At 49.4% G+C, this 18,138-nt stretch overlaps 1 protein-coding gene across 1 annotated transcript; it reads left to right on the forward strand.

Annotated features, from left to right (window-relative positions):
- The first annotated feature begins 6,074 nt into the window (after window positions 1–6,074).
- LOC135823710 (uncharacterized) lies at window positions 6,075–7,136 on the forward strand. The gene has a single exon (XM_065336552.1). The coding sequence runs from the start codon at window positions 6,075–6,077 to the stop codon at window positions 7,134–7,136; it is 1,062 nt and encodes a 353-aa protein (XP_065192624.1).
- Window positions 7,137–18,138: the final 11,002 nt, after the last annotated feature.

The raw sequence follows: 18,138 nt of genomic DNA on the forward strand, positions 1-18,138 counted from the left end.
GATAGGAGATTATCGATACTTCTCCAGACGTTTCGTTGTTCTGAACAACATCGTCAGTGGACGATGTTGTTCAGAACAACGAAACTTTTTTACCAAATTTTAAATTGTATCAAATATACCACTCTTTGGTGTAGAAAGAATACTTTTTTGATATTACAATGAGAGTGGATAATCAACGGCTTGTCCACAAACTCAAAAACAAATTTGGCATGAAAAACTACGAGTTCAAATGAACACTGCGTTCTGACTGGCATGGCTAGCCAGCATAGTTACACTTATACAACATGAATAAAAGAGCATGGCTCACCATCGGACCCCTGATATTGACGAAGGACACCTGCGCGCACCCACACTACAAAAATCACAAAATAAAATAAACTGAAAATAAATTTGACGACGAAGGACGGATGAAAATGAAAGAGAGAAATAATGAAAATAGCTGACTGGGATGAGACGAGGTTGACATAGACGATGATACAAGGTTGACATAGATGAGACGAGGATTATTGACGACTAGACGAATGGCGGTTGAGGACGACTGGGCATGGGATCTCAGGGTCGTGGGTTGATCAATAGTCGGGCGCCAATGTTGAGTGCGAAAAGGACGACGGCGTATTCTCCACAGACAACAATGGACAACGGGAACAGGTAGGGTGGGAACGACATTTATTAGGGAGACGAAGGGACACAGACAAAGATGAATGGAACGACTACATTGTGGAAGAGAGAGACAAGAGAGAGAGAGAGAGAGAGAGAGATCAAGTGTGTACGGCAAGATAAAGGGCTTGGGTAGCTATGGCAAATATGGGCGCGCAAGTAGCTACCCAGGCCAACAGAACAAAAAGAGACAAAAGGTGAGTATGACATAGTATGGGGTGCATGTAGGCCAGCTTGGAAAAGGTTGTACGGGAGGAGGTACCTAACAGTACTAACAAGAGTAGATAGACAAGAGTGTGAGAGCACGTGCTGGGCAACAACATTCTACTGTAAAGCCTGGCCAAGTGCACGAGGCAAAACTTTGGAAAACACTCGCAGCGCGTGCATTGTCGAAAAGAGTACATCAAAAAAATTCCGCCGCAGGCGAACCCATCCCGAAGTTGCACACTTTTGTTTATTTACTCTTCGTACTAATCATCCTTCTTTTTAAACTCTGAAACTCGAATCGCTAAAATATTTAATCGCGAATTGGTCCAGATTCAGAAATCCCTAACAACTTTACCCTCTAAAATTAGCTGTTCTACAGTACCCCCTTCCCAATCCATAACGAATATATTTCGTTTCCTGAAAAAAATAAGTATAGGATATTGACCAAGACTAGGTCTATATATTTCCCATATAGACCGAAGTCGAGGTCAATATCCTATTTATCACGATTCCTTTGCCATAACCCCAAAATTTGAACCTTTAGGAGCTATTTTAACCTTTTTAGTATAGCATTTGTACTATAGTGTACATAGGATGTTGCCTATTTTGAGTACAAGACTGTAAGAACAACAGGGTTCAGCATCTGCAGCACAGTGGCTGGGTGGTATAAGGGGTTGCTTAAGATTCATACTGTTGTGGGTTCGAATCCTGCTTGTTCTCTTCCTTTGTCTTCTTTCTTTCAAATTTTCTTTTTGAAAAAGTGGAGAGAAAAAATCTAAGTCCCTCCAAAATCGAAAGATTACAATGCCTATTAAAGTGGTCGATACAAGCGGTCAATATAAGCGGTCGATATTACGGCGATATGGGTAATATAGGACCAGTCAAGGATCACGAGAATTAGTGGAGGTCGATATAGAAGAGTGAAAACAAAGGGATATAGACTACAATCAAACCTCTCGATCATTTTATAATATTTTGTTGTAATCCATATCCGAGTGTGATGATGATTTGTGACAAAGTAAGACATTAGTAAACATAGTACACGCTTCTGCACAATCCACATTAGTCCAAATGCACACTGGGAAATTTTAGAACCGAACGTTTTCGTTCCTTTCTCTTCATGGGCTCTTTATGCAGGGAATAAAGCAAAAATAACTAAGACAGCAATTTTATGGGCAATATTGCCCCCGTAGGCGACGTTGGCGACAAGCAACACCTGTCGTATGCAGCTTACTTTGTATCCACTGCTACACTTTCTGTAGTCTGGGCTTCATGTATGACTAACACTGCTATTGATGTATTGACTTTCAGTCGGCTCCAGTTACAACTGCCGGTACACATGATACATGAACTGTCTGACCCCTTTCATGCATTCGTATGCAGCTGTCACCTAACACCACTTTTGTCATCTACTTGTACTAGTATGTATCATTTGCCGCTACCCTAGGATCGGGATTGTAGTCCGTGATCCGTAGGCGTAGAGGGGGCTTGTTTTCCTTGGTGTGTTAGAGTTTCAGGTTCCTGCTTCGGTGGTGCAGGTCACTAGTTTTGGTCTTGTTTTAGTTGAGTTAGCTGTTTGGCATGAGAATGAAAGAGTAATAATACAGTCTTCTTCTAGTACAGTAACGACGTTACGTTTGTGGAATGGTGAATCAAGACGAGAGGTAAAAACATTGGTCCTTCGAGAGCCGGATTCGAACCAGCCGGACGGAAAGATAATGGACGTCGACAAGCGGCACAGTGAACAGGTCAGGCGATCTCAACGTGAGACCAAAGGCCGGAAGGTGAAGCCGACTTGTTGCAGCAGGAGCGACAATATCATTAACGTTGTCGCAGGCAGCGTCGCGGAGGAAGCCGAAAGTATCTCCTCCTCGACACTGAGTCAATTCTCGAGTGTTTCTCGACGCTCTTCGAGCAGTGCTGCTGAAGCCAGGAAGCGGAAAGCGGAGCTGGTGGCAGCGCAGCGTGTGGCTGCACTTGAAGAGGAGGCGAGAAGCCATAGGCTGGAAAGCGAGAAGAGACTCTCCAATCTCCAGCTTGCCGCGGACCTGGCGGCGATTCAGGCCGACGAGGAGGTAGACAACGGAGGCACAGCAGCACCCGTGCTCGACTACGGCCACAGCGAGAGGGCAATGGACATGCAGGAGTCACACTACTTCGTGAGAGACGGTGAAGAACCAGTATCTGCTCAAGACGCAGAACAGCACCCACAGCACGAGGAGGTCGAAGTGACTCAAAGTGTCATGCCAGCCCAGGGGTACACGGACAGTGACCCACATGACGCGGCTACTCCAGCAGTAACTCCAGCCACCAGCCTTGTGCAGCCTCTGTGTGCTGCGGAGATAAGGATCCAGGAGTTGAAGGGGCAGCTGAAGTTATGCCGACAGAACACTGGCTCCATTGAGCGAGCCTATGACGACAAGCTCACTGTGGAGCTTGAAGAAAAAAGACGACTGAAAGACGAACTCCAGCTACAGCAACAGACGATTGCAACCCTGAAGCAGCGGATCTTCCAGGAAGACGCGAGGCATGCTGACCAGGTGCAGGTGATCAAGTCCCTGGAGGGAGATCTTGCCAAGGCCGAAGCAAGCAACGACTGTCTCCAAAGTGACTTGGTAGCCAGAGACCATCGCATCAGCCAGCTCACCAGCACGTCATGCGACCTGGAGGACCAAGTGCAGAATCTAGAGTATGAGCTGGAGGAGACCAGAGCTCAACTAGCAGTCACGCAGGTGGACATGGCACCTTCCAACCGGGAAAGGCGCGAGCTGCAGACCAAAGCGCAAAGTGAGCCACGTGGTGCGGCCGGTGCCGACACCCCCACATGCGATCTACCTTCATCCAAGAGCACTGGAGCAGGGTGCTGTGACGATGGACCCCCGAAACGACCAGCACGTACTGATGGTCCTGCTAGCCTGCAGACGCAGGCCACATCTGGTGACAGCATACAGACAGCTGTTGCATCGGCAGTGTCACAGCTGGCCCAGGTATTGTCGGACAAGCTGACGCCACCAAGGGCGACCACTCCAGCCCACCAGAACACCTCGGACAAGGACCGGCGGAGAATGATGGCTAGACAATCAGCCACAAAAGACCTGCCGGCCTTCAACGGTGATCTGACAGCATGGCCGAGGTTCAACCGGACGTTTACGGTCTCCACTGCAGAGTGTGGTTTTTCCAACCAGGAGAACATGACCCGTCTGCAGAGAGCCTTGAAGGGAAAGGCTTTGGACAGTGTGAAGTCAATGCTCGTCATACCAGACAACATTGATCGAGTGATGCACACTCTCCAGATGCGGTTCGGCCAGCCGGACCATGTGGTCCAGTCCATGATTGCCCAGGTCAAGACCATGCCTAAGTTGCGAGACGACGACTTCGAGCTGCTTATTGACTTGGCGAACTCGGTTAGCAACTTGGTGTCGACCATGGAGCTCCTCAAGAGCACAGGCCACTTAGCTAACCCACAGCTCCGCGAGGAGATCGTGCAGAAACTACCGAGCAGCTTGACCCGTCAATGGGGAGAGCACGTAGCAGAGTGCAAAGATCCAGTGACGATGAAAACACTGGCAGAGTGGCTCGCAAAGAGAGCAGATGCGCTCTGTTGTGTTCGGAGGCTCGACACGACGGCAGCAAAGTGTGTGTCAACAGGCAGCAATATGAAGCCGCCACCGACAGAGCGGCCAGCGGCAGACTGCCTTCGTGGCCAGCGGCAGACTGCCTTCGTGGCCAGCGAGAGAAAGTGCGACTTCTGCGGACGGGCAGGCCACAAGGTGGCTGAGTGCCGAGAATTCACACGCAAGACGAGCAACGAACGCTGGAGATGGGTCAAGACAGAATGACGATGCTTCACCTGCCTTGGCCAGGGCCACCGCACTAGAGAGTGCCCTGACAGTACGCCCTGTAAGAAGGATGGCTGTGACCGGCTTCACCATCCGATGCTGCACCCACCAAAGAGGAAGGACGATGTCGAACGCACGAATCTAGCTAGCGCCCAGCAGCAAAGCAGAGTCGTCCTGAGGACAGTGCCGGTAGCAATCCGCGGACCGAAAGGTGTGGTGAACACGGCAGCACTACTGGATAAAGCATCACCGGTCACCCTGCTGGATTCAGACATCGCAAAGCAGGTGGGCGCAGAAGGGCCATGTAGGCCATTGACGCTAGCATGGACGAACTATTTGTGCCAGCAAGATCCTGACTCCAGGGAGGTCACGATCACCGTGAGCGGTCAGGACGGAGACCTCCTCGTCGGCCCGGCCTGTGCGTGAGCTGCACCTACCAGCCCAGCATGTCGACATCAACCATCAGCGACAGCGTTGGCAACACGTGAGCAGCGCAGACATCCCTCTCAGCGCGACAAAGAAGCCGCGCTTGCTTATTGGCCAGGACAACTGCCATGTTATCTTGCCCAGGGAGACGATCGAGGGCCCACCCAACGCACCCACACTGAGCCGGTGCAAGCTGGGGTGGTCGATACACGGCCAACTCGGTGGCGCTGATCAGGTCCTGCATGCCCGACTTGACGGCACGGCAGAAGAAGGCAGCGCCGAGGACACGGATATCGGCCTCCACCAACAGGTGAAGCACTACTTCACCACAGAATCGTTCGGTGTACAAGTCCGCAGCGAGAAAATACGCTCGTGACAGGAAGCGAAGGCGGAAAGGATCCTGGAATCCACCACGAGACGTATCGGGGAACGATAAGAGACCGGCTTGCTGTGGCGAGACGCTGACGTAAGCCTACCGGAGAGTAAAACGTCAGCAACGCGCCGCCTCCTGTCCATTGAATGCAAGATGGACAGGAACCCTGCATTCTCTGAAGCGTACTGCGCCAAGATTGCACAGTATATTGACGATGGATACGCCACCAAGCTCACACCCTCCCAGCTCCAGATGCCTTCTCAGAGAGTGTGGTACGTGCCACATTTTGGAGTGACAAACCCCAACAAGCCAGGCAAGCTCCCCCAGTATTTGATGCAGCTGCGCCAAGCCACGGGGTCAGCCTCAACGATGCCCTGCTGTCAGGCCCCGACTATCTCAACCCTCTCACCAGTGTGCTGTTCAAGTTCGGACAACACCGCGTGGGGTTCGGAGGGGACATCCGACAGATGTTTCACCAAGTGCACATCCGACCTGACGATCAGCCTGCACAGCGGTTCCTTTGGCGAGGCAGTGACAGAGACCGTGAACCTGATGTCTACCAGATGAGAGCCATGACATTCGGCGCTGTATGTTCGCCAGCATCAGCCCAGTATGTAATGCGAAGAAATGCAGACAAATTCCGGCACAGCGCGCCAGATGCAGTTACTGCAATCCATGACAAGCACTACATGGACGACTACTTCGACTCGATGCCGACGGCAGAAGAAGCAGCCCAACGGATCAAGGAAGTGAGTCAAATCCAAGAAGCCGGAGGCTTCTCCATCAGAGGCTGGGTCAGCAACTCACCTGATGCTCTTGCTGCCGTACCCCCAGATATATGCTCACCATCAGTAGTCACTATTAGCGGCGACAACGAGACCGTAGTGGAGAAGACGCTCGGTCTGAAGTGGTTGCCAGGAGAAGACGCGTTCGGCTTTCGTCTGAGCCGTAGACTGGAGCAAAGCAACACAACAGAAGTGACAAAACGTGAAGTCCTACGCAAGCTGATGTCTGTGTTCGACCCCCTTGGTTTCTTCACCTACTACACCACGTCGGCTCGCATTCTGCTACAAGACATTTGGCGCACAGGCGTCGGATGGGACGAGCCCCTACCAGGACCTCTCGTCCAAAGATGGACGGACTGGTGGACGGGAGTGCACAACCTCGGAAGCAGGTCAATTCCGCGTTGCTACTGCACGGCTATTGCGGACAGAAAGGACCTGGAGCTTCACGTGTTCGGAGACGCCAGTGAGTCGGCATTCGCCGCAGCAGCCTACTTCAGGCTATCGCTACCTGATGACAGCACCAGAGTCGCATTCGTGTTTGGCAAGTCCCGAGTTGCACCACTGAAACCCATATCCATACCGCGGCTGGAGCTGCAAGCTGCACTGATGGCCAGCAGAATGGCCGACACTGTCCGGAAAGAGCATGATCTACCTATCGACTGCATCGTGCTCTGGAGTGACTCTATGACTGCCCTACGATGGATCCGAGCAGACGCCCGGCGATTCAAGCCATTCGTAGCACATCGTATCAGAGAGATTGAGGAGCTCACTGATGTATCGCAATGGCGGTGGGTCCCGACACACAGCAACCCAGCAGATGCAGCAACCAGAGCCCCACCTGAGACATGAGCAGCGCAGCACATCTGGACGCATGGTCCTGAGTTTCTGACCAAGCCAGAGTCTGAGTGGCCAGTAGAGAATCCTGGGCGAGACACTACCACCAGCGACGACCAAGCCGAGATGAAGGCAGAGTTTACTGCGGTAGTCACCAAAGAAGCGCAGCTAGCCCTGCCAGATATCAGCCGCTTCTCATCCTGGATTCGGCTGATGAGAACGACAGCATGGATCGTCAGATACGTCAACAACCTGCTTGCGAAAGCGTCAAGCAAGCCCACAGTCACTTGCTCTGAGTTGCTGCCATCGGAGTACCAGCAGGCCCAGAAGCTGTGGTGGAAGAAAGCACAGCAAGACAGCTTCCGGGAGGAAATTGGCGACCTGCAGAAGCACAGCAATGTGAGCAGCAGCAGCAAACTTTGAGACCTCTCACCTGTGCTAGATAGCGACGGTGTGGTGAGAATGCATGGCTGAATTCGAAGTGCGCCACCCGGAAGTCCACTGACGCCCGAGCCTGTCATCCTGGACCCGTCGCACCCATTCACACAGATGCTCCTTCAGCAGTACCATGTCTGGCATGGACACCATGGTCAGGATAGTGTGGCAAACGACGTCCGCCAGACGTATTGGGTCCTGAAACTACGCACAGCCGTCCGCCGTACCTGGACCGTATGCCAGCAGTGTAAAAATGAACGCGCGCAGTCAACACCACCTCAGATGGGACAGATTCCCGACGCACGCGTTGCCACGTTCATCCGCCCGTTCACACATTACGGCATGGACTATTTCGGGCCACTGACAGTCACTGTTGGACGACGTCACAAGAAGCGGTACGGCGTGATATTCACCTGCCTTACGACCCGAACTGTACACCCGGAGCTGTCACACGACTTGACAACAGGCTGTACCATCATGGCAATTCGCCGGTTGATCAGTCGCAGAGGGTGCCCTGGAGTTATCTACTCGGACAACGGCACCAACCTACGAGGTGCAGCAAGAGAACTCAAGGAATCATTGGACCAGCTGGACCAGACACGCCTCACAGCTGAGCTCACACCGAGAGGAATCAAGTGGGAGTTCAATCCTCCGGCAGCCCCGCACATGGGGGGAGCGTGGGAGCGACTAGTGAGGTCTGTGAAAACCGCCCTGAGAGCCGTGCTCAAGGAACGTGCTCCGCGTGAGGATACACTCATCACGCTACTTACAGAGGTTGAGGCGATACTCAACAGCCGGCCGCTCACACATGTGTCCTTTGACCCAACTGACGACAACAGCCTGACGCCGAACCACTTCCTCCTAGGGACGCCATCAGCAGCACCAGTGCCCGGAGTATTCAGTGGTGATGACCTACATCTGCGCCGGCAGTGGCGCATCGTGCAAGTGCTAGCAGACCATTTCTGGCGCCGCTGGATTAAGGAATACTTGCCAACGCTAGCCCGGCGAACCAAATGACACGGAAGAACAGAGAAGAAGGTGGAAGTAAGGGATGTGGTGGTCATCGCCGACGACAACGCAGTGAGGAACACATGGCCGAAGGGGATAGTGACGGCGACCTATCCCGGCAGAGACGGCCTGGTGCGGGTAGCAGATGTCAAGACCCAGACTGGTGTGTTCCGCCGGCCGGTAGCCAAGCTCTGCGTGCTAGATGTCTGTTGTGTTAGTGACGGATATATCGTCACTGGGGAGAGGATGTTGCCCCCGTAGGCGACGTTGGCGACAAGCAACACCCGTCGTATGTAACTTACTTTGTATCCACTGCTACACTTTCTGTAGTCTGGGCTTCATGTATGACTAACACTGCTATTAATGTATTGACTTTCAGTCGGCTCCAGTTACAACTGCCGGTACACATGATACATGAACTGCCTGACCCCTTTCATGCATTCGTATGCAGCTGTCACCTAACACCGCTTTTGTCATCTACTTGTACTAGTATGTATCATTTGCCGCTGCCCTAGGATCGGGATTGTAGTCCATGATCCGTAGGCGTAGAGGGGGCTTGTTTTCCTTGGTGTGTTAGAGTTTTAGGTTCCTGCTTCGGTGGTGCAGGTCACTAGTTTTGGTCTTGTTTTAGTTGAGTTAGCTGTTTGGCATGAGAATGAAAGAGTAATAATACAGTCTTCTTCTAGTACAGTAACGACGTTACGTTTGTGGAATGGTGAATCAAGGCGAGAGGTAAAAACAGGCAAAGAAAACGTTCGGTTCTAAAAATTCTCTGCGTTCATTTGGACTGGTGTGGATGCATTTACATACTATATTGAAGAATTGGAGACGCTTCCAATTTGTTCTAGACCTCTATGAACGACCCCTAATTACGCAGAGCGAAACCCGGTCCGCTCGAGTCGCCTCGTACTTCTTGGCACCTTCATTAGCTTCCTTGTTATTGAGCACCTCTGCCCGATTGGTCACTGTCAATGAAAATAAAACAAACAACAACACATCGTCCTTTTCCAGTTGCTCACCTGTCTGTGGCAGGCCTACAGTAGCGTTTCTACTTCATACTCTCCAACATCACACCTACTACTCCTCTTCCTTTCCCTGCTCAATGATTGGAGGGCGGGAGGATCAGCGAGAGAGGAATCATATCTAGCGTCTCTCCTCTTTGCCATTTCCACCTGTGCACTAGTCAGCAACAAACTCAGTTCTAGCGGGAAACACTTTGCGCATGCGCATGTCGACGATGTCGCGGATCGTCCGCGGCCTTGAAAACATCGTTGCCTGAGTGAAATCCCCAGGTCGGGGGCAACCGATCATAATTTTGCGAAAAGACAAGAAGTACAGGTGTCGCTTATAGATGCTGCATTTCGCGCAATGCCACCCAGCCTTGCACTATCTTATAGATGCTGCATTTCACGCAATGCCACCCAGCCTTGCACTATCTTATAGATGCTGCATTTCGCGCAATGCCACCCAGCCTTGCACTATCTTCTAGATGCTGCATTTCACGCAATGCCACCCAGCCTTGCACTATCTTATAGGTGCTGCATCTCACGCAATGCCACCCAGCCTTGCACTATCTTATAGATGCTGCATTTCACGCAATGCCACCCAGCCTTGCACTATCTTATAGATGCTGCATTTCACGCAATGCCACCCAGCCTTGCACTATCTTATAGATGCTGCATTTCACGCAATGCCACCCAGCCTTGCACTATCTTATAGATGCTGCATTTCGCGCAATGCCACCCAGCCTTGCACTATCTGCATGAACAGCTGTCTTGTGTTGGAGGATTTTGGTCAAAGACATTTGAATGTGTGTTTGTCTTGTGTTGGAAGAGTTTAGCCCAGAGCAGCTGACTGTGTGTTGTCTTGTGTTGGAGGATTCTAGCCCAAAACAGCTGAATGTGTGCTTCGATACTGACACGATGAGCTGCAATGGAGAGTATTCTGTCAGTCAATGGTGCGACTCATTGTGCCTGAGAAATATAACATTATGGCTAGCCATGGGGCATGATAGAGCACGCAAGGCAATGAACGTGACTACACAAATACAGTACTGTGAGAGGTGTGCAGGAGTCCAGCCATAGTGATAGTGTTAAATATTAAGGAGTGTACATATGCACACATACGCAACTCTTCCAATTAGGGAAAATCATTTGGCTAGGAAGACGCGCTTTAGCTACGAGAGCCCTGCGTTGATATTTTCAATACAAATACCGTTTATTCTCTATTATAAGCACATGTCTCCACTACTAGCAGAGTCTCTAATACTAGCACACTGTGAGCACCTTTTGAAACATTATAAGCACGGTCTCTATTATTAGCACAGTCTTGGTGGAAATCAAAGCTGCATGCATGATATATAGCATGTATTTCTTCTTGCTCTGGATGGATGTATTGATTGAATAATATAGGCGTGGTCTGCAACACAAGCGCGGTCTCCATATATGAGCCAGGGACTATAGAAACCGACCTACGACGTTTGATATCAAAATCAAGTTATGACGTTTCAAAGTCACGTGACTCAAAGTTACGCGAAGCGCAGAACTCGTCACTTTTGTTTCGACAAGACTCAAGAGCTGTCCTCTTGTTATGTTGATTAGGTGTTTGGTGAAGACAATAGGATTCCGAGTGATTGTCGAGTAACTCAAGAGGCTCCACTTCCTGTGATTGATAATGGCTACAACATCTAGTAGGCGACGCAGCTCAATTCTGTGTGGAGTTCCTGATGCGCGAAGGCGCTTGAATCGGACGACGAGAAATTTTACGGATTCAGCGCTGGCACCCGCGAGTCGTCCGCGAGCGATTCCGACACCGATGCTGACAGCGACAGCGATGATATGCCACCTAAGAAGAAGACGTATGGAGTCGCAGCAAGCTCGAGTGCTGCTATAGTCTGTTTCAAAAAGATTTACAATCAGGTTTGGGTCTTAAAAAGTATGAAGATAAGGGAACTTTGGACAACAAAGTACATAGAATGGCTTGTTAGGACACGGTAAATTGTTCTGTGAAGGTTTCGGAACAATTGGACCAACCGTTAAGGAGTTAGAATTTCGGCCAGGTTTCCGGCCTTTTCCCATGGTTTACAATTTGCCCAGGAATCCAGTATCGATTTTTACCAAAACCCACGATTTATCCTTTCCTTTTTGGCCTTGTGGTTATGAATGCTGTCTGCTGACCATGAAGTTTTGAGTTCAAATCCCAACCTATCCTCAAGTCAAACTTTTTTTCATTGTTTTGGTGATCAAGCTGGTACAAGACAAAGAAGATGGCTGCACCAAACGACTTGTTGTTGGAGCTCGCGCTTCCTGCCGAACTGACTGACACTTGACTGGCTCACGCCATGTGAACACACCCACAACACTGCAATGGTGTGAGTGAGTGAATTATAATGGAAGTCATCGCGCTGTAGCTTTTTGAGATTTATTTTAGTATTTCAAGATCGCCAATTTATTTGAATTTAGCTTTCAACGCCATCTTCTATCAGCGTTCACAAGCGTCTGCTTTTCTCAAAATGTCATCGAAGTCACACGGATAGCTTTGCGAAGTCATGGCCTTGGGAATGAGTCCGTGTCGATGTCGTTTTCGTCACACGGTGAGTAAATTGCATCGCAGCTCAAAGAAACTATTTTGGTCACAAAACGGACCCATGCAGCTCGTCAACATTTACAACACTTTCGTTTCGACATGTCCTCTCTGACTCCATTACAGTTATCGATACGAGGAAGAACTCGTTTGTTGTAAACCAGACGTACATGTACATGACTGTGTCAACGTGAGTGAGTTGTCATTTTTCCTGCTTTCGCGCGGAATATTTCTTCGAGTTCACAGTGAGTTTTTCCAGGCAGCGCTCGAGTGCTCATACGGTAAGACGCCAAACTCTGCGGGTGATCGCCAGGATTGTAAATCTTTTTGAAACGGACTGTAGTGTTGTGTCGAAAACGCCAAACCCCGACAACTCAGAATTTTTCAAACGCGGAGAGTGACACCGACTACTCGGAATCGGATGACGAACCAGATACCGCCGCACCTGAGCCACCGACGACTGAGCAGGTGAAGCGTGGTCTCCTGTCTTCAGACATACGCGATGGGATTGAGAGAGGCTGTAGATGCAAGTCGAAGAATCATTGGAAAGTCATACCAGAGCAGCAGCTCGAGGACTACATGGTTGAAGTCTCTAAACTGCGAGAATCGAAAAAAGCGCTTCAATCAGTTTGTTCTGGGCGCACTGACTGGAAGCATGCGAAAGTCGATGACTGGTGGCGGTGATCGACCTTTTTATTTCCGCTATCATGTACGTGGTTACGAGTTGTGCAAAGACGTGTTCATGCTGTTGGAAGTCATGTAATGAAGCGCCTTCAAAAAAGGCAAACAAAGGAGTCGTTCAACTGGCACACCATGGCTTGACTGGGAGAACACCAGAGCACTTAGCCATTTCAGCAGACATGGAGCTGGATGTAGTGCAGTTTATTTATTCATATGCTAACATGTACGGTCTACCTCAACCTGCAGCGGAGCGAGGTCGTGCTGAGGACCCTCCAGTATACTTACCAGCATCCAACAACAGGAAGTCTGCATACAACATCTATACCAAAACCGTCACACAGTATTCGCCTGTTCATTACAGGTCATTTTGCCGCATTTGGAGGAGACAGGCAGCACACATCAAAGGGTTGAAGCCAAGGACAGACGTATGCGCACTGTGCGACAAGCTGTGGGACAAAATTCGTGTCGCCCGTACAGAGGAAGAGACGGAATGTAGTGTCCAGGCCCTGCGTTCGCACATATCACTAGCACAAGAGGAGCTGCAGTACTACCGAGATTTAGTGGACGGCGCGCAGGCGTCTCGGAGGGAAGTCAGCTCCCTTGGCTGCCTAACTAGCAAGAATGAAGATATACAAAGAACATTACAAACTGTGTACGTAAATTTGCTCTATATCGCTCAATTGACATGCCCTTATTAAATAGGTGGTTAGGCACATTTTACCATCGCAGATCAACTGGAAATTTTGTTTGAGCACATTACCATACCATACCAACATTTTTGAGAGAAAAAATGTTTTCGCCAAAAAGTGCCCTAGGGTGGTTTTTTTTACTATGTTCACATACCCAACTCATAAATAATACAGAAAGACAATGGTACTGAGACAAGGACAAACGTGACAACTACTGAGAAGGGGCTGCACCGAGATGCAGCAGTGATGGTGAGGCATTGATGGCTCTGCCGACCTGAGGTCTCGGCATCACGGCCAGAAACACGCGACAAAAACAAAAGATAGAGCTGTAAGGGTCAGCAAAAAAGAAAAAAAGAAAGCAAGGGCAAACAACAGCTAGTACTAGTGTGCAGTGCATTCGTAGCAATGGGAGTCGTTGACGGGGCACTAGAATGTAGGTGGGTCGACAGGCATAATGTCCGTGGACCATCGCCAATCCTGTCGGCGGAGGTATTCGTTGACGTTGCACTTAAACTTTTGAAGATTTTTGCGAGTTGGGGCGGAGTCTAGACAAGCTGGTGGCAGGGAATTCCACAGCTGGATTGCACAATATGGGAAGCTGCGAAGAATGGTGTCTGGTGCTTGACGCGGTAGGGGATTTCGTAGCTGGTAACTGTGGCCGGCGGCCCTGCGGAGATCGTTTCGAGTGCGAGTGGCGTCACGGGGCTCAAGCCTTGGTGGGAGGACTGCTAGCAATTGAGTCGGACCGGTGATGAAATGCAGTTTGTACATATATGTTAATGCAGCAATGTATCGCCGTAGGCTGAGGCTCTGGAGCTCCGTCCCGGGACCAATGATGGTTTCTGTAGTCCCTGGCTCATATGTGTTCAGCTTCGTACCTACCTGTAATTCCTTGCCAACTGCTATTCTAAGTGAGGCACCATGCCACCGTGGCCTCCAAACCTTCGAACTGACGACCTATAAGCACCTCCGACGTAAAGACTGGGTTTGGGCGATAGATATCTGCCCATAATCGGCTCTTGGTCTCCTGTCTTGTTATTGAAATTATTGTGCATATTTGATGTCTATGCATGCGTGCTGGTGCATGTGCGCGTTGTGTGTGTGTGTGTGTGTGTGTGTGTGTGTGTGTGTGCGTGTGTTAGAGTGTGTGCGTTCCTGTGTGCATCTGTGCGCTTGTGTGCTTTTCTGCACCTTGTCCTCACCAACTTACTGAGGTGTGGTGAGCCCATGAATGGGATCATTTTCAAGTCCACTTATAGTTTGGGGATTTCAGGGGTGTCGGCCGTTGGGCGGTTCAATGTCCAACTGAGTCATCTTTCCAAGATTCGTTTTGAGTCTCTCTCCCGTCTCCCGGGGAGACCCATGTAACCAGTTTTGGCAGTGAGCAAGTACAGTACAAGAGTGTGTGTGTGTGTGTATGCTTTCGGATGCCTGCTGCTGGGCGTTTGCTGTCAATGTGTTGTGTGCCTGCTGCTCAACAATTTGCCTTCCCATTCTACACATTGCATGACTGTGCTTCCACTTTTAGTCTTTTACTTCTCATTTTCTCTGTAGTGCTCCTGCTCATTTTTTCTCATTTCTTATTCTTCAGTTTGGCGCGCAGGAGCAGTGTTGAAACCGAAACCCTTGGTCGGTTTAGCTGCTTTGCCCCGCCTCCATGATCCACTGGTTTGGCTGCCTTCGCTATGTGTATCCCTGTGCGTTTTTGCACCACAATGGTTTGTGGCTATCTTGTAAGAAATGTGTGTGTGTATGTAAGAAATGTGTGTGTGTGTGTGTGTGTGTGTGTGTGTGTGTGTGTGTGTGTGTGTGATATTTGTACTAGATGCCAACGCTCTGGATGGTGACGCTACTGAGTCAGCTGAGCTAGTGGATCGGCCATTGACTTGAAGGATCCTACTACTGTCCAGATTGTAAGAAGGAGCTGATGCTTACACCTGCACAGATTCTCCTTCACAAGCAAATCAGTAAGTGAGTCGTCAGGCGAAATTACTGGTCAGTCGGCGACACGCATTTTTCACAAAAATTTGCGTTTCACCTGCTGGGAGAGTATGCGTGTACTCGAGTCTCATCCTGAACACGTTTTTTTCTTCTTTTTTCAGCTCCACGTCAGGCGAAATAGCACGTCATAGTACATTCGAGATCAGCGGGAAGAAGATGACGACGTCCACTAATTTAGTATCTGTGCACACGAATCTGCTGTGTGTGTTACTCTGTGTGTCAGCTATGGCATCATTGCCTGTGGTTCCATGCCTAGCATATACGTCTGAACCATCTTGCAAAGTTTGAATGACGTAGGTTGAGCGATCACTCCGCGAAACATACTTTTTGAAATTCTCTTCATAGTATATCTTCCACCATTGAAATTTCGAATTTCTTCGAATTTTTTGCTGAGAGGGGTGGCTTGCAACCTCGATATGGCTTGTTCCAGGCATGCTTTGGAGCCATCGCCTGTTGAAGTAGTGGCGGGGATCTGCCCTGCAACTGCTACCACAAAAAATGATTCGATCTGAGAAAGGGTGAGACCGCGAATCTCGGTTGAATATTGAGTATTTCAAGCCTTTTCACGACGAAGATGGAGTTCTTTTTGAAGATGGACGTCGCGGCAAAGGACATGGTGTCCGACTTCTGGCGTCTGGTGAAGCCAGGGATCATTTGTCCAGTCAGGTCGGCAGCCTAACCGTCGGTAAGCTTGTGTTTGGATCCCGTTCTGCTCGATGTGGTAGATCACAAACAATTTGATATCGCACAAATTGATCTCAGCATTGTGCGTACGGTATTTTATATTCAGAAAATCCCAAAGTGTCTCTGTGTGGCCGTCCTATGCCACGAGAAACTCCAATCAGGCTCCTATGTCCTCTGCCTTCATGATTGAATGTCCACTTCGTTTGAACAACGAACACAACAATCGAGGACGGCTTTGCAATGAAAAATATAGCTATACTGGAGCTGAAAAAAGAAGAAAAAACGTGCTCAGGATGAGACTCGAGTACACGCATACTCTCCCAGCAGGTGAAACGCAAATTTTTGTGAAAAATGCGTGTCGCCGACTGACCAGTAATTTCGCCTGACGGTATAGCTGTATTTTTCATTGCATTTCATTTCATTCATTTTTCCTCGATTGTTGTGTTTGTTGTTCAAACGAAGTGGACATTCAATCATGAAGGCAGAGGACATAGGAGCCTGATTGGAGTTTCTCGTGGCATAGGACGGCCACACAGAGACACTTTGGGATTTTCTGAATATAAAATACCATACGCACGATGCTGAGATCAATTTGTGCGATATCAAATTGTTTGTGATCCACCACATCGAGCAGTACGGGATCCAAACACAAGCTTACCGACGGTTAGGCTGCCGACCTGACTGGACAAATGATCCCTGGCTTCACCAGACGCCAGAAGTCGGACACCATGTCCTTCGCCGCGACGGCCATCTCCAAAAGAACACCATCTTCGTCGTGAAAAGGCTTGAAATACTCAATATTCAACCGAGATTCGCGGTCTCACCCTTTCTCAGATCGAATCATTTTTTGTTGTAGCAGTTGCAGGGCAGATTCCCGCCACTACTTCAACAGGGGATGGCTCCAAAGCATGTCTGGAATAAGCCATATCGAGGTTGCAAGCCACCCCTCTCAGCAAGAAATTCGAAATTTCAATGGTGGAAGATATACTATGAAGAGAATTTCAAAACGTCAGGCGAAATAGTACGTCATAGTACATTCGAGATCAGCGGGAAGAAGATGACGACGTCCACTAATTTAGTATCTGTGCACACGAATCTGCTGTGTGTGCTACTCTGTGTGTCAGCTATGGCATCATCGCCTGTGGTTCCATGCCTAGCATGTACGTCTGAACCATCCTGCAAAGTTTGAATGACGTAGGTTGAGCGATCGCTCTGCGAAACATACTTTTTGAAATTCTCTTCATAGTATATCTTCCACCATTGAAATTTCGAATTTCTTCGTATTTTTGGCTGAGAGGGGTGGCTTGCAACCTCCATATTGCTTGTTCCAGGCATGCTTTGGAGCCATCGCCTGTTGAAACAGTGGCGGGAAGCTGCCCTGCAACTGTTCCAACAGGAAATTAATCGATCCGAGAAAGCGCGAGTCCGCGAACGCCCGTTGAAAATGGAGTATTTCAAGCCTTTCCAGACGAAGATGGAGTTCTTTTCGGAGATGGATGCCGCTGAGATGGCAACAGATCTCTGCCGCCTGGCTTTGCCAGGAGTAATCTGTACAATCATTTTCGTCTGTGCCGTTCGTGATGCTGCCAGGCGCATCAGCCTGGAGAAGCCTGTGGGCAAGGTCCACATCCCCCACAGGCTTCTCCTTCACTGGCACAAGTGCCATGAAGACTCCAGCACACCACGGTCGGTGTACGTCGCTGCTCTCAACAGGACGCTGATCTGTAAGTCAGAATGTATTTCTATTCATCTTGTCTCTGAACAGGGCAAATGAAATTTATTCATTCTACATGTATTTCATTTTCATGTCATAATATTATGCAACAGGTGGTCACATACTGGATGAAAGCAACATAGCCCTGCAAAACAGACTATTCTCGAATATTTCGAAGGTAAGATTAATTGCATTTATCTTCCGCAGTACTGTGACGAATTGA

The sequence above is a fragment of the Sycon ciliatum genome, chromosome 8 (genome assembly GCF_964019385.1).
Source record: "Sycon ciliatum chromosome 8, ocSycCili1.1, whole genome shotgun sequence".
Lineage (NCBI taxonomy): Eukaryota > Metazoa > Porifera > Calcarea > Leucosolenida > Sycettidae > Sycon > Sycon ciliatum.

Coding starts and splice junctions, on each gene's coding strand:
- LOC135823710 (XM_065336552.1), top strand. CDS start 6,075: ATGACATTCGGCGCTGTATGTTCGCCAGCATCAGCCCAGTATGTAATG.